We start from the raw sequence: 15,037 nt of genomic DNA on the forward strand, positions 1-15,037 counted from the left end.
ATGCCCATGTTTACTGATCTATCTAAAAGGTAAGGTAATGGGTTCGTTGATCCCTTTTATTCAAAAAGAGCTCTTTCCAGGAGAATGTCATAATAATATAGACAAAAGGAAGGATGTGGGGAAAGCAACAAATGCGGCAAAATATGACATATAGAAAACAAAATGGTTATGGAGTAAACATTCGTGGGACAACAACTCAGACGATACATAAAAAATCAGAATAATGCAGAAAAAGTTTGTTTCCCTATATACGTGTACCTGCAGTGTTGGTGTACGAGGCGCGTTTACGATTTTCATTATGTTACTTGATATGAAAAATTGACCAAAAATGATATATTACTTGTAAAAGTAAATCCTGAGCCTGTAATAGCTGCTCTTCTTGTTCCATTTGAATCAATATAAACAACGCTGTCGCCTTTCTTGTTCTCATAGAATATGATATGAGCTCCATGTTTTGTGAATGTCTTTCTTAACTGTCGTATTAGACTGACCAGTGCATATCGCGCATGGCACTTTAAATGTATTTTAGAGCGAAAATTAACTTACATTTAGCTGGATTTATTGCCGTCGTAGGTCCATCTTGTCGCCTTCGTACTTTTATTCGATGGCAACACGACGGGATTACGAGGTCTTCACGAAGTCGTGTTGTCATCGTAAGACCTTCGGGTAGCTTCGTGATTCATTCGTGTAGACATCGTAATGTCAAAACTGCCCGATGGAAACGATGGAAACACGAATACAATACGATGTTCAAAGATGCATTCCAGGTGACATTACGATTGTGAGGATGGTGATACGAACTCAATACGAACCATCAACATCGGACGTACCTTCGGGGATTTTTTAACATGTTAAAAAATTTAGAACCCTTCCCGAAGTTGTCCCCGAAGGCTAGAAAAAGTGGCCGATGGTTCTACGATGGTTAAAGATGGCACTACGAATAGCCCGATCTGGATACGATCAGTCCCGATTTTGAAAATTTCCATAATCGTGTTGACATCGGCGTAAAAATCGGGACAGTGTGACACGGGCATAGACAATATTGCAATACATACTATAACTCATAAAAACATATGTTAAGAGATTTTCTAATATTTTTAAATGTCTTGTGCTTCAAAAATATTGTGCAATCATGCATTGAATGTTAATACAAAAATAAGATGTGGTATGATTTCCAATAAGACATATCTCCACAAGAGATGAATGACACAGAAATTAACAACTATAGGCCATCTTACAGCCTTTAACAATGAGCAAAGTCAACAATACCGAATAGCCAGCCAAACACGGCCTCGAAATAACAAATGTAAAACAATTCAAATGAGATAACTTACAGCCTAATTTATGTACAAAATAATGAACGAAACAAATACATTGAATGTACAGAAAGAAACGACAACCACTGAATGACAGGCTCCTGACTAGGATTGCTTTCGATCGGGCCTTATATCAAACATGTTGTTCTCGGATTCCTTTAATAATTTACTTTCACAAGCTTTAACGTGCTGAGATTATGAACTCTTGAAGAATTGATTCCAAATTCTAGGGGTAGTATAACTTTGGGTTTCCAAGGAAGTTATTAAAAAAGGTATTATGGTTTTGACTAATATGGATGAAAATATTTTTTTAAAAGTAATTGACGTGTATAATTGGCCACTGACTCGTAAATTTAACATAAAAGTGTTAACTTTTATTACATTTACGAGTTAATCGGCCAAGTTACAACATTAATTTCCTCAAAACATGAACAATCCGTGCTTAAATAGTGTAAGTGATTCACAAATGAAGAAGCACATATTAGGCACAATATTATTCTTAATATTTTGTATGCACTGGTAAATGAATTTTAGTCTGAAACGGTTACCTTTATCTTTACAATATCCAAAAGTCTAAAAAATGTAATTTAGGTATGCACAGAATTAAAGTCAACTTTCAGACGTTTCCACTGAGGTCATTTCAGTTCTGTTCAGATAATTTGTTCACAATTAAATCAGTACTGTCCAGTAGCTTTTCAGACAAATAAGAATGATGATGATTGGTATATGGACACAGACTGACTAGATCTCAATTCATCCAAGATAATTCTCTAAATAGTACTGAATTTATTGTAGAATATTAAACAGCAAAATGACAAAAAATATTTTTGATTGTTTTATTGTTTAATCTATTAAGATAAGAATAACCGTTTCAAATCTAAATTTGATTACTGGTGTCTCGTCTACATAAGATTCATCAGTTGGAAGAATAAATTAAAAACGTAGGAAACAAAATTTCAAAAATAACTTGATAAATACAAATGGTGTAATCTCCGTGGACAAAACCACCAGCAGTTTCATCGACGCAGTGGTTGTAGAAACTCATTAGATAAACTTGTTTTGTAATTTGGGAGCGCAAGACGCACGTTTCGTAATCAAGAGATTTATCAGTGCTGCTTACATTAAACCATATGGAAAGACAAATTAAAAGAGCATTTAAAAAGGGGGCAATTACCTTTATGTATTCATATTCGTCAGAAAGCCCAATATTTGAAAGCCAAGAATGTATGATAAAGGAAACAATTGTAATGTTTTATGACAACAACAAAAACTCAAAAAAATTGTCAAATATATACCTGGTCAACTTTGCTTGAGGGAGTTTAAACCTTAGTGTCTTGATAATTTCAAAATAATAAACGGTATGTTATTAAACATATAAGGGTCGAAGTATTTACTTCTGAGCTGATGATACCCTCGATGACTAAATATGGAGTCTATTTTACCTTGTTTTAATCAATCCATGTCAAGCATAGTCCGATCAAGCATACGCTCAATGTGTGTGTACAAACTTCAAATACGACAATCATCGGATGATTGTATTTTCTTTGTTTGGTGTCATCATCTTGTTCTTTTTGCTAACCTATCTTTTGGTGTGCTTACATGTCTTTTGATGTGCGTTTTTTTTTTTTTTATCAAATTCATAAAAATATCTAAACCTGTTTTGAATGATGATGTTTTTTGCAGAATGTGTGATGCACAAATATGCAACACATCATAAATAATCATCTGATCAGGTCTTATCAATTTCCTCAGCAGCTTACTTTTGATTTAATACTTAACAGACTGTCGTGATAGAATTTCATTTTAATAAGCGTATCTGCTTCTTCGAGTTATGATAACGGTTTCCGTTTTAATTGTAGATCATTATATATTGAAAATTCGATTTTTTGGTTTTTCAATTATCAATTGAGGCGTAAACAGGAATCACATATTGTAGAATATAATGGCAATTATTAACTCAGAACATTACCAATTATCTTCAGTATCGTCAGCGTTACAGAAGACTTTTAAGAGATATAAATAACAGCGGTAAATGATTTCAATTTGATATATAGACAAAAGAAATAGTAACGAAGTCATAAAATAGAACATGCAATAATTGATTCATCTGAATTGTTCTGACTATGAGTGTTTATTTTCTGTTTTATATTGTGTATGAGGGAATTTCCCTCAGGATTCTTCTTTAAATCAGGGAAAAGATGAAGTTTTTAAATTATCATCTTTTTTTCATCCACAATATTGACATTTTTGCCTATTTCTAAAATGAAATGTTTATTTGTGTACTTTTGAGAAAAAAATATTGTATATTCTGTGTTCCAAAAATCAGCATTACAGTATAAAGAAAATTATGGAGATAATAAAAAAGCTATCATATTAAATGTAGTTACAGACAAAAACAAAAGGGTTACGAGTAAATTTGATGAAACCAGTTGACATTCGGCATCTTTAGTTTGTTCAAATGCAGTTGTTGTGTGTTAAACGAAAACAAACTTTGACTACTTGATGGACTCCTACACCCAATAAAACTTACACTGTATTGTCTACTGTTGATATGGCTCTAAGGACTGCATATATGATGGTTGGGAAAATTGGGACCACTAAAAAGAAAACATCAAGTAATTGAAAACAGGAAAATGAAGTATTCGGAGCTATACAATTTTTAAGTATGATCATATTTATTATAGTCATAAATACTTGATTGATTGATAGATTGGTTGGTTGATGTAGTTTTAACGCTAGAGTCTTTGACTTTGTCGAAGAGAGAACATTTTTTTCCATAATAAAAGTCATGCAAAAGACAAATTTTATAGATTAGATTGATGTTTAAAACATAACTACTATCCATGAATAACAGAAAGAAGGGGAAGTCCGATAGCTATGACATACATCAGTATCCAAGGTCAGGGAAGGGTTTAGCATTCACGAACATGTTCCTTTATTTACCTTTCTACAGTCAGGAGCCAATCGAATTGTTGAATTTGGTTCATGTTTGTCACTATTGTACTTTTGTATAATGAATTGTTCTAATTAGACCACTTATTTCTTGTTTAAATTGTTATACATTTTTTATGTATGGACCTTTTATAGCTGACTATATGGTATGAGTTTTTCTCATTGTTGAAGCTCGTATATTGAACCATAATTACTTATATCAATGTCATTTAAACTCTAGAAGATAGTTGTCTTAATGTTAAACAGAAAGTGAGGAAAGATCAAAATCGCCTTATACTAGTATCAAATGTATCTATTTAAATATAAGAAGATGTGGCATAAGTGCCAATGAGACAACTCTCCATCCAAGTCACAATTGTAAAAGAAAACCCACTATAGGTCAAAGTATGGTCTTTAACACGGAGCCTTGGATACCTAGCATTTCAATAACTCCTTCTTTCGATGCTGAAAAATTTCTATATTTATAAGAACTTTTACCGTACATATAATTATTGAAGAGACCGGGTGTCTTTTTCTGAGCATCACTCTTATTATTGTTGCAGAAATCCTCTTTTGGTTTAAATATCTGTTTATTAAGTATAATTCAATATACAACAAAAACATCTACAACTTGAAACTTTTAAGATTAAACAATCAAAACATGAAGTGTCGTTACGTGTACTTAAGACTTACAATTACTTAATTTAATGTTTAAGGTAAGTTTGTTATCATTAATGTTATTTAAAACAAAACAAATGTCTTAAACATTTTTTGATTCGAGCGTCACTGATGAGTCTTTTGTAGACGAAACGCGCGTCTGGCGTAAGTGTAAAATTTTAGTAGTCCTGGGGCGTGTTTATCGAAGCTCTCTTTGGATTAGGACGTGTCCTACGACCAACTTATGACAAATCTTAGTCCTAAGTGGGTTTATCAAACATGTTGGAACTTAGGAAAATCCTAGGAATTTTCCTAACTTTAGCATACAAATTTAGGTGTCTCAAGATGGTCTTAGGATGGTCATAACTTTAGGATATACATATGATAATTTTTTTTATAAACAAATAAGGCCTGTAAAGGTTCTATTTCATTTTTATGGCCGAGTGTACCGGGGGCTAGAATAAAAAATATTGCCATGCTTTCTTCTGGTTGTAATATATTTCCTTCCTTTTAATTTTTCACCCTATTCGGGCCAGCCTTTTTTATTAGTTTATCCTGACAGTTTTTACATAAATTGTCATCCACCTATTTTTTTTTTTTTTTTTTTTTTTTTTTGGCAAAGTCTAAAAATCAAATGGTAGCTCCTTAACATGATGAATATTAGATGCAAATACCTCTTTTCAGCACCATTGGTTGCAACATTTGACAATTTGCAACAAAACGGCAATGATTGACTTTGTTCAACGTCGTCCAGGAGAGTCTGTAGTATTGTATCGGTAAAATTCTTATTTCTTCCCTTGCTCATATACACACGTAATAAAATAGTTGAGGTACTCAGTATTCAAATGAAAGATGCACGAGATTTGCGTTTGAACTTTTAAGTGTGAAACTTCGAATTCAGCTCATTCAATGCATACAGTGATTTTACCGATTACATATTTAGTTTTAACTATTTGCAATTAGTTTGTTCAATTCTTATATAATACATTATTACATTTTTTGTCATATGTTTTGTTTCATAGAGTTTAAAATGTACAATTATAATATGAAAACTATTTATTACCTTTTATTTTAAACTAATAATTATTTTATAATCATAAATCTTTTTTTTTAATCATAGTTATTGGTTAAATTTGATACAATATTTAAAATTATAATTTTCAATTTGCTAATTTCTTTTACGCCAATACTTAGGACAGCGGTTAGGACATCCTAGCTGAGATGATCCAAAGATAGCTTCGATGTGCATGCTGAGACGTGTCGTAAGTCGATCCTAACTTTATCCTTATTTCCATCCTATAGTCGCCGTCAGCTGAAATTCGTAGCGGTTATCGGTAAAAATAATCTAAACTATCAATCGCGTTCACTCGAGATATAGTTTTTCACATTCCATTCATAAATCGCAAAAAGAAAAACAACTACTGACCTACCTTTTAAGTGATCGTACTGTAATAATCCTGACCTTCACTTTTTCATAGACGATTTTGAATGGTGGAATCAGCCATTGTTTTTACCGGAAGTGTTTCCGTGGAGTTCAATTTCATAAAATTTGCATAAAGCGCGGGAAACCTTATCACATCAATGAAAGGAACATTTCAGGAAACTGCGTACAGTGACGAATGTCATATGTAAACAAATGATCCTCATAGAAACGAAGATGGCGGAATTACAATGGAAAATATTCTGGAAAATGTGAAGGTCAGGATTATTACAGGTAGGTCAGTAGTGGTTTTTCTTTTTGCGATTTATGAATGGAATGTGAAAAACTATATCTCGAGTGAACGCGATTGATAGTTTAGATTATTTTTACTGATAACCGCTACGAATTTCAGCTGACGGCGACTATAGGACAGTTTCAATAAACAGGCCCCTGGTATATATGAGGAGTTTATTTACATATTTTGACAAAAATGTACTATATGAACTTGACATCTAAACCTTAAACTCAACTTTTTAATATTGATCGACACTGCTAATCAATCGAAATTATTATTAACATTTGAGAAATTGAGTTAAATACAGATTGTCTTACATTATTACTTTGAGAATTTTTACAAAAAAAACCAACGGTTTGGTTTGAAACCAATAAAGTACATAGGATGTTGAGATAGTTGGTCGTTGAAACTGACTGTCATTTCAGAAAAAAAGAAACTGAAGAAAAAATATAAATTGAAAACTGTATGCAGCACAGGTGGAGAATGATACTTTTGAAAGGACATAATCAGTTCGTCATGGATTTAAATGTGCGCGATATTGTCAGTTGATTATTTTTATACTCACCCCAACCTATTATCGAGCAAATTATGATGAGGACTCTTTGCCCTTGGTATGCCTTCTGTAGTAAAGTATGTAGATATAATCCTTCGCAAAACATCCAAGCAAAATTACAAACCATAGAGAAATGAGCCAACACATGTAATACCTGGCACCATACCTTAAAATGATAATATTTAAAGATATCTCCAATAAGGACTAACAGGCAAGATAGATATGCTAAATTGAGTGGTCTGTCCGTCAGTAAATGATAAGCAAGAAAGTACAAAGAAATTCATGAACTTTTGTTAAAAGAGTAGAATACAAATATTAATTTTTAAATTTATAATTGGAACAATTCAATTCAATGTTCATTGTAAAGCCATCGATTGTATCATCATCAAGGAATAGTCATTTTTTGTACAGGTTTAATTAATTTTGAATTTATAAATGAAGTAAATTTGTGAGGAAATTTGGACCGTTAATTCCTGAATCAAGGTGCTTTGTAGACGATTTTGTCGAATTTTTTTAACATAACGTGCTCACTGTCTAGCATACTTAATATTTGGCATTAAGTTTTGAAAGCTTTCTTACTTTATTACATCGAAATTCATGTACAACTAAACAATGCTGTGTCTAAATCTTTCAGTATGTGCAAGATTTAAATCTTTTATGCTGATATAACCAGAGCAAACTATCAAAACTCGGCGGAAGAAAAAAAATCGGACGAAACACATGTATAAAATGTATTTTCAGTTTTTATTACGGTGCTTAGTATCAATAAACGTGAAATTAAACGTACAAAGGAAGTCTTGAATACTTCTGTGATGAAACTTCAAATTATTTTGTAAGAAATTCGATGGGTTTTGTTGATTTCTATAAAACATCCTATATCGGCTTCTTAAATATTCTTAAATTTTGTGGTACGCGTTTAGCAATATCATTGCATATAATGTCTCGTTTAATCCAAAATCCAAAAAAAATATCTGATTATTTCTTTGATATATTCTGCTTTTTTAAAAATCAAGTTTGAAGTTTAAATTATCTGTAAAAAGTAAAATAAGAAATATACCAAACTCCAAGGAAAATTCAAATGGAAAGTCCCTAATCAAATAGCAAAAACCAAAAGCCTAAGCAATCCAACGAATGGAAAACAACTATAATATAACTGACTTGGTACAGGCATTTTCTTAAGTAGAAAATTGTGGACTAACCCTGGTTTTACAGTAAGCCAAGCCTCTCACTTGTTTGACAGTCACATAAAATTCCATGCATCAACATTTTGTTAGAATTTGACTTTTCTGTAACTAAATGAGTCTTAATAGTATCTAATAAAAGAAGTTCATCCAGGCTGACATAGTAGCAATGATAACTAGATTTGTAATTGCTAGCAATAACGGAGGCGCCTTTCCCCCTATTTCTAGCGTTATGGCAGCGCCATTTTGAAAGTTCTAAAGTCAAAGAGTACATCTACACATTCAAACAATCATTTCTGTTAAGTTTCATTTAGTTTGGAGCATCTTGAAATTTTGGACATTTTTGTTTACTGTTTCCATAGTACCGGCGGCTATTTTGGAATTTCCAAAATCAAATGTCATATCTGCATATGACAGTTAAATATTTGTGTGAGGTTTCATTAATTATGATATGACCTTTCTAATCTTTATGCCCAATTAATTTTTTGACCCCAAATTCACGGTCCACTGAACATAGAAAATGACAGTGAAAGTTTCAGGATAAAGTTTTTGGTCAAGGTAGTTTTTGATGAAGTTAAAGTCCAATCAACTTGAAGCTTATTACACATGTTCCCTTTGATGTGATCTTTCTAAATTTAAATGGCAAATTAGATTTTGATCCCAATTTCACGGTCCACTGAACATAGAAATTGATAGTGCGAGTGGGGCATCTGTGTACTGGACACATTTTTGTTTAAGAGCGTTTTGATGTTTCAACATTTTTGCTGTTTCCATGGTAACGGCAGAATCTTGAAGGTGCCAACCCCAAATTGCAAATCTTCACATGGTGGTGAACATTATTGTATAGTTCCATTATCTTTGGTCCATTCAATTTTTGATAAATAGGAGACAAAAAAAGTGTGGAAGAAAAGGAAAAAAAAAAAGAATAAAAAGAAACGTAGAATAACAATATGTCACTCCGTTGAGGGTGTCATAATTCAATTGAGAACTGTAGATTTCGTTGAGATTCATCCCCTTGGTGAATTATTTCACGAAAATTATTATTAAATTTTAAAAATCATGACAATTATTACTTCTACATTTGTTAAACTTCATAATCATACGTTTGTTTTCCCATTGCAGATCAAAATATTAACGAGATGTTTGTCTGAACTCGTCGGAACCATTATAACATAATATGTAAACATCTTCCTACTGACGTTATTGCAAACAGTTAATTTGTCAGACGCATATAAAACACAGTCACTTGTTAACATAAAACCAAATGCTCTTCTATAATCGGTCGGATCAAATGTATCCCCAAGGACACATATCGAGAAAAATGTGACGAGCTGCATTTGTATGTTGGGTTTTGAACTTATTTACAGAGAACACATATGAGTTCTGACTTTCTGTAATTGAAGAAACAAATCATGTTTCATGCACAAAATTAACCTCTTAAATATGAAATATCAATAAACACGTCAACGCTCAAACAAATGTAAAAACTAAAAGATATTATATACAGGTAACAACTAAATGCTAGTATATGAAGGTAACAACTAAATGCTAGTGTTATCTATACTATCTATGCCTATAAAGAAAACAGCATAAACGCAAATATCAATTTGCCGAGCGCCCGCCGTATTTGATGAAAGCCGGATGTAATATCATAATAACAAATACAATATTATTTTTACGACCCTACCCGTGAACCAAGATGGCAGACATGGCTAAAAATAGTAGACAGGGTTAAATGCAGTTTTTGGTTTATATCTCTGAAACTGAAGCATTTAGAGCAAATCTGACTGGTGGCAAAAATGTTCATCAGATTTAGATATCTCTGCCCTGAAATTTTCAGACAAATCCGACAACCAGTAATAGTAATTTTATGGAAATTTTGCAGTTTTTTGCTATTATCTTAGATATTATTATAGTATATAATGATATCTCATACTATAAATTATGATTTTAACCTTATTTTACATGATTTCCAAAGCATCAGTAAATAAAGGTGAGTGACACATGCTCTTTAGAGCCTCTAGTTTATAAAAAAAAAAGTGACTAACATGTCGTTTTTCAATGCTTCTATATATAATAAATGAACATTTTCTCTTAAATCTTTCCAAAATATTTCCCTTACGGATAGTCGAAGCCGTCCAGAAAAAAAAAAACACTGTTGATTAGTGGAAACCTGTATCCGACGACAATGCACAAGCCTATCTCAGGAAAAAGGTAGTCGTGCATACCCTATAACGAGAGAGATGACATATAACAAAAATTCTTGAAATAAATACTTCAATAGTGTATTAATAAGTTTAATTTCAACATGATTTGTCTCTTCAATTATTGAAAGTCAGCATTCATATGTGTTCTCTGTAACACAAATAAGTTCAAAACTCAACATACCAATTCAGCTCGTGACATTTTTCTCGATATGTGTCCTTGGGGATACATTTGATCCGACCGATTATAGAAGGTCACTTGATTTTATGTTACCAAGTGACTGTATTTTATATGTGTCAGACAAATTAATTGTATAATATATGACTTTTAAGTTAAATTCATGCACGTACGAACTGCGGCTAGTATGTGACAAACAAATCAAACATACCTACATATCCGGATCTAAATCAACCCCTCTGATTGGACCATACGCATATTACCCATAACTTCAATACAATATTTTATACAAAGGTAACAACTTACGTAATTATGTTCCAGGAGATCTGAATTGAGGACTACTAACGAATTATATAATATCCATGTTAGTCCAGTTAAAATATAGGACAGGAAAAGGTTCTTATGTATGAATATCCTTCCACACTTTAGTTGCCTGAAGAAATAATTATATTTTAATGACATTGAAGCGAATTTTATATAAACATGTGTAACTTTAACAAATAATTGAAATAAGAATTTGTTTTGTATACACTTTACTCCTTTGAACTACGCAGCAGACATGAAAAGAAAATCATCTTAATTGAGTCCACATAAATGATCATCAAGTGGTACATTAATAAAATACCGACTGCAACTATGATCGAACCACATGTAGTAACATGTAATAAGGTCCATTTTGTTAAAATATCGGACAAGCAGTTGATTACATAATCTCCTCAGCAGACAGTTTTGATTGGCCGTTCATGTCGATATAACGATATCTCCATCATGATAATTTCCTATCATTTTGTTTTAAACAAGTTTCACGATATTTTTGACAAGTATAATGATACTAGTATAATGATACTAGTATAATTATACTTGTCGAAAGCATTATGATATAATTAAACTGACAAAAGCATCGCAATGGAACTAAAAAGCATCATGATGGAAGTCAAAAGCATAATATCGGAAGTTATAAACTTCGCAATGGAGGTCAAAAACATCATGATGGAGATTAAAAGCATTACCATTACAGCTAAACGCATTATGATGGAAGTTGAAAGTATAATGATACAAATCAAAATTGTAAGTGCGCGATGCCTTTTTGCAGCTTACCAATGAAAGCGAATCTCATAATCTACAAGTTGATTGTGTAAAAATATGATTTGGAACCAGATGTTCTAACATGATGCTTTTGAATTCCATTATGAGATTTATTTTTTACTTTCATAATGAAGCTTTTGACTTCCATCGCGATGATTGTAACTTGAAGCATGATGCTTTTGACATCCATCGTCATGCTGTTGACCTATATCTCGATGCTTTTAGTTTCCAACACGATGCTGAAGTGAGTAAAAAATGAATCGTAATGCTTTGAGGAAGTATCATGATACAAATCTAAAGTATAACAAGATGATTTTAACAAGTATCTTAATAGTGGTTAAAAATATCGGGACACTTGAACAGTTGGAACCATCTCGATTAAAGATTAAAATAGTGAAAGAAGTGTCGTTATTCTGACATGAACGGCCACTCATTTACAGTGCTTCGTTAATGATGTAATTTATAACTTATACTTTAAGATTGACATTTTACAAATATTTGATTTTGAGCGTTCATAATTAAAGGTTAACCAAGAAATGCACTTCGGACTTCTAAATAAAATAGTGTTTATTTGGTTAACTTACGATTTTGGCATGCAAAGAATATTACCTAAATCTGAAGAATATCGTTAGCGCAACACTAAGTAGAATGATGGATACTACATTTCCTGCAATGAAAACATACACTGGAAGATGGTCGCCTTTCCCTGCATCCTAAAGAAAATTAACAATTTAAATCATACTTCAGGTCCATGAATGTAATACAGCTTCATGTATGTATAACTTCCAGTAAAGATCTGCATGAATCAATTTCAATAGAAAGTTTGGATGACAGTTAGCGTAAAATTCTCTATCTCCTTGTCTGTAACTAAGGAAGTCGACATTTTCAATTTGTGAATATATTAACATGTAATTTCTACAATAATAAGCCAAAAAAATATCTTTTGAAAATATTTTTCATGTACACAATCATCAAAAGAAATGTTCTAATATACCATGAATCTAGCCAATATCAACTGACAGCTTTAAAGGTAAAATTGCTAAACTATGTACACTGATATCCTTTGAACTCTATGAAAAAGCCAGATGGCTAGTTCATGATTGTTAACAGCGTTCAAAAATTCATTCAAGAATATGAATATGTTATTGTTTACTAATAGTCGTGAGAAATTATGTCCAAAGGCCCGATAGCTAGTCTATGTCTTCATACAGCATAAAAATTATGTCAGAGTTAAATCCTGGAAATTTTGCCAACAGGTGTTACACAGGCAAATTTTGTTCACATGAATTTCACATGAGGTTCACGTTAATTTCACGTAATTCAGATGATGTGAGTTTCACATAAATTTCACGTGAATTTCAAGTGAACATTTTTCATGTGAATTTCACGTGATATTCACATCAACAAAAATTCACGTGAAATGAAACTCATGTGAAATTCACGTGAACAAAATTTGCCTGTGTATGGGTGGATTAAAAACCCTGGCAGCCTATAATTTTTAATAACAAACCTATCTTTTGTCAACTCACAAATTCTTTTCACAGATAGTATTGCTAGATAAAATAAATGGCAACCAAGAAATTCCACCATCTGACAAGCCACAATTCATTCACAAGGACGTTCTGGTATAAATGAAACCTAGGAGCTAAGCAAATCTTCCACAAGACTTGAGAGCCAATAAATTCTACCACCGAGTGTTATTGCATGTTTACAAAGGCTTATATATTATAGCAACCTATCTGAATGTTAATCTATGTTAAGGTTTCCTTTAGATATTTGAAAAACTGAGTAATTATTAAAATGTTCATTTTTTCTTGGTTGTTTGGATTGAGTAGCCTAGAAATTAAACCCGTTCGGGAAATGATATGACTTGTTTTGAAGAAAAGCAATAAAGCATTTAAAAGTAAATGCTATCTCTTTATATAATTCTCTAGATTTTCTTTTTTACTGGATCGGAACAATCAACATTAAGAGTGTTTTTCATCAATAGTGTTTATTAGCCCTCAAATGTAATACTGCTTTTAATCTTGACTATTATAATAAGTAGAAAATTGGAAAAAGCATCATTCCGATGAGGAAAACATCTACGGTTTTTTTAAATAAAAATTTTGAGGTAGGTTTTGAAAGTAGGTTTAGAAGTAGGTTTTGAATGCTCTTCTGTGATTGGAAAAAAATAACTAGATTAATTGACTACTGACTCGTGTTTAAAAAGTGTCCATATTTGATTTATTTTATTTCTTGTTCGCGTTAAGACACTATGGAGATGTACTGGTTATAATCAGACAAAAGCAGAAAACGACAAAACAACCAATAGTCTATAAATCTCATTTTCAACATTTTACAACTTCAATATTTGACTTCTTGAGGGAAGGATTTTTTCAAATGTGCATGAAATTAATTTAGAATATCATGTTATTCATACCAACAAGTTTAATTTATAACACATTTTCGTTTGTTTGTAATTTGCTGTTATTTTATCTTGGTTTACAACAAGTGAATTAACGCATTGCATTTACTTTTGTCTTTTTGTTATGATACTTTGAAATGATTAATGTATTCGGCTTTACAAACTTTTGGTATCGAGCGCACCTACGAAAAATATGTCATTAGTACTAAATAATTACCAAACGGAGATGGGATATAAATAATTATTTACAAAAAATAGATTTTAAAAACACCGTACGTCACAGTCGGAAGCTCTTTAAGTATTATTTGAACGTAATTACGCATTACATCTATTTACCCAGAACTGGCAATGAGTATAATCTCCTCTTATAGATCCGTTAATTGTATTCCATGTTCCATGCTCTGTACAGTTCAAATAGGCTGATCCTACAATTATAATCTTACATGAAATACATTGAAAATACTATGTTAAGATAAAATTAACTATCGAAATAACAAACTTTTTTTAAAGAAATAATTAAAGAAAGCAAACAAGAAACCGCTACAAACAGACTATTTAAAGATACCTTCAAAAATTGGGAGAAAAAAATAAACCTGTAGAATTTTTTCAAGGTATTGTTTTTTTTTTTGTTTTTTTTTTTTTGTATTGTTAATTTTGTTTTATTTTGGCGATGGATTGCTGTCTAATTGAAATATATTTCGATGTATTCATGTGCATTTTTTTCAGTTAAATTTCCTGTTGATAGTCGTTTACCTTTCATAGAAACGATGAGGCACAACCTTCTGAAAGGTGAAATCTGCGGTCAAGTA

The 15,037-nt window shown here is 31.8% G+C and overlaps 1 protein-coding gene across 1 annotated transcript in view; it reads right to left on the reverse strand.

Annotated features, from left to right (window-relative positions):
• The window catches only part of LOC143062584 (calcitonin receptor-like), a 41,172-nt gene that overhangs the window by 10,532 nt on the left and 15,603 nt on the right, over positions 1–15,037 (reverse strand). Inside the window, exons 3-7 of the mRNA XM_076234246.1 lie at positions 14,565–14,653; positions 12,431–12,534; positions 11,042–11,168; positions 7,185–7,338; positions 3,847–3,913 (exon numbers count right to left, since the gene is read on the reverse strand). Of these exons, the coding sequence (XP_076090361.1) occupies positions 3,847–3,913; positions 7,185–7,338; positions 11,042–11,168; positions 12,431–12,534; positions 14,565–14,653 (541 nt within the window). The remainder of the gene's footprint in view (positions 1–3,846; positions 3,914–7,184; positions 7,339–11,041; positions 11,169–12,430; positions 12,535–14,564; positions 14,654–15,037) is intronic.

This window comes from Mytilus galloprovincialis, chromosome 2 (genome assembly GCF_965363235.1).
Source record: "Mytilus galloprovincialis chromosome 2, xbMytGall1.hap1.1, whole genome shotgun sequence".
NCBI classification, from domain to species: Eukaryota; Metazoa; Mollusca; class Bivalvia; order Mytilida; family Mytilidae; genus Mytilus; species Mytilus galloprovincialis.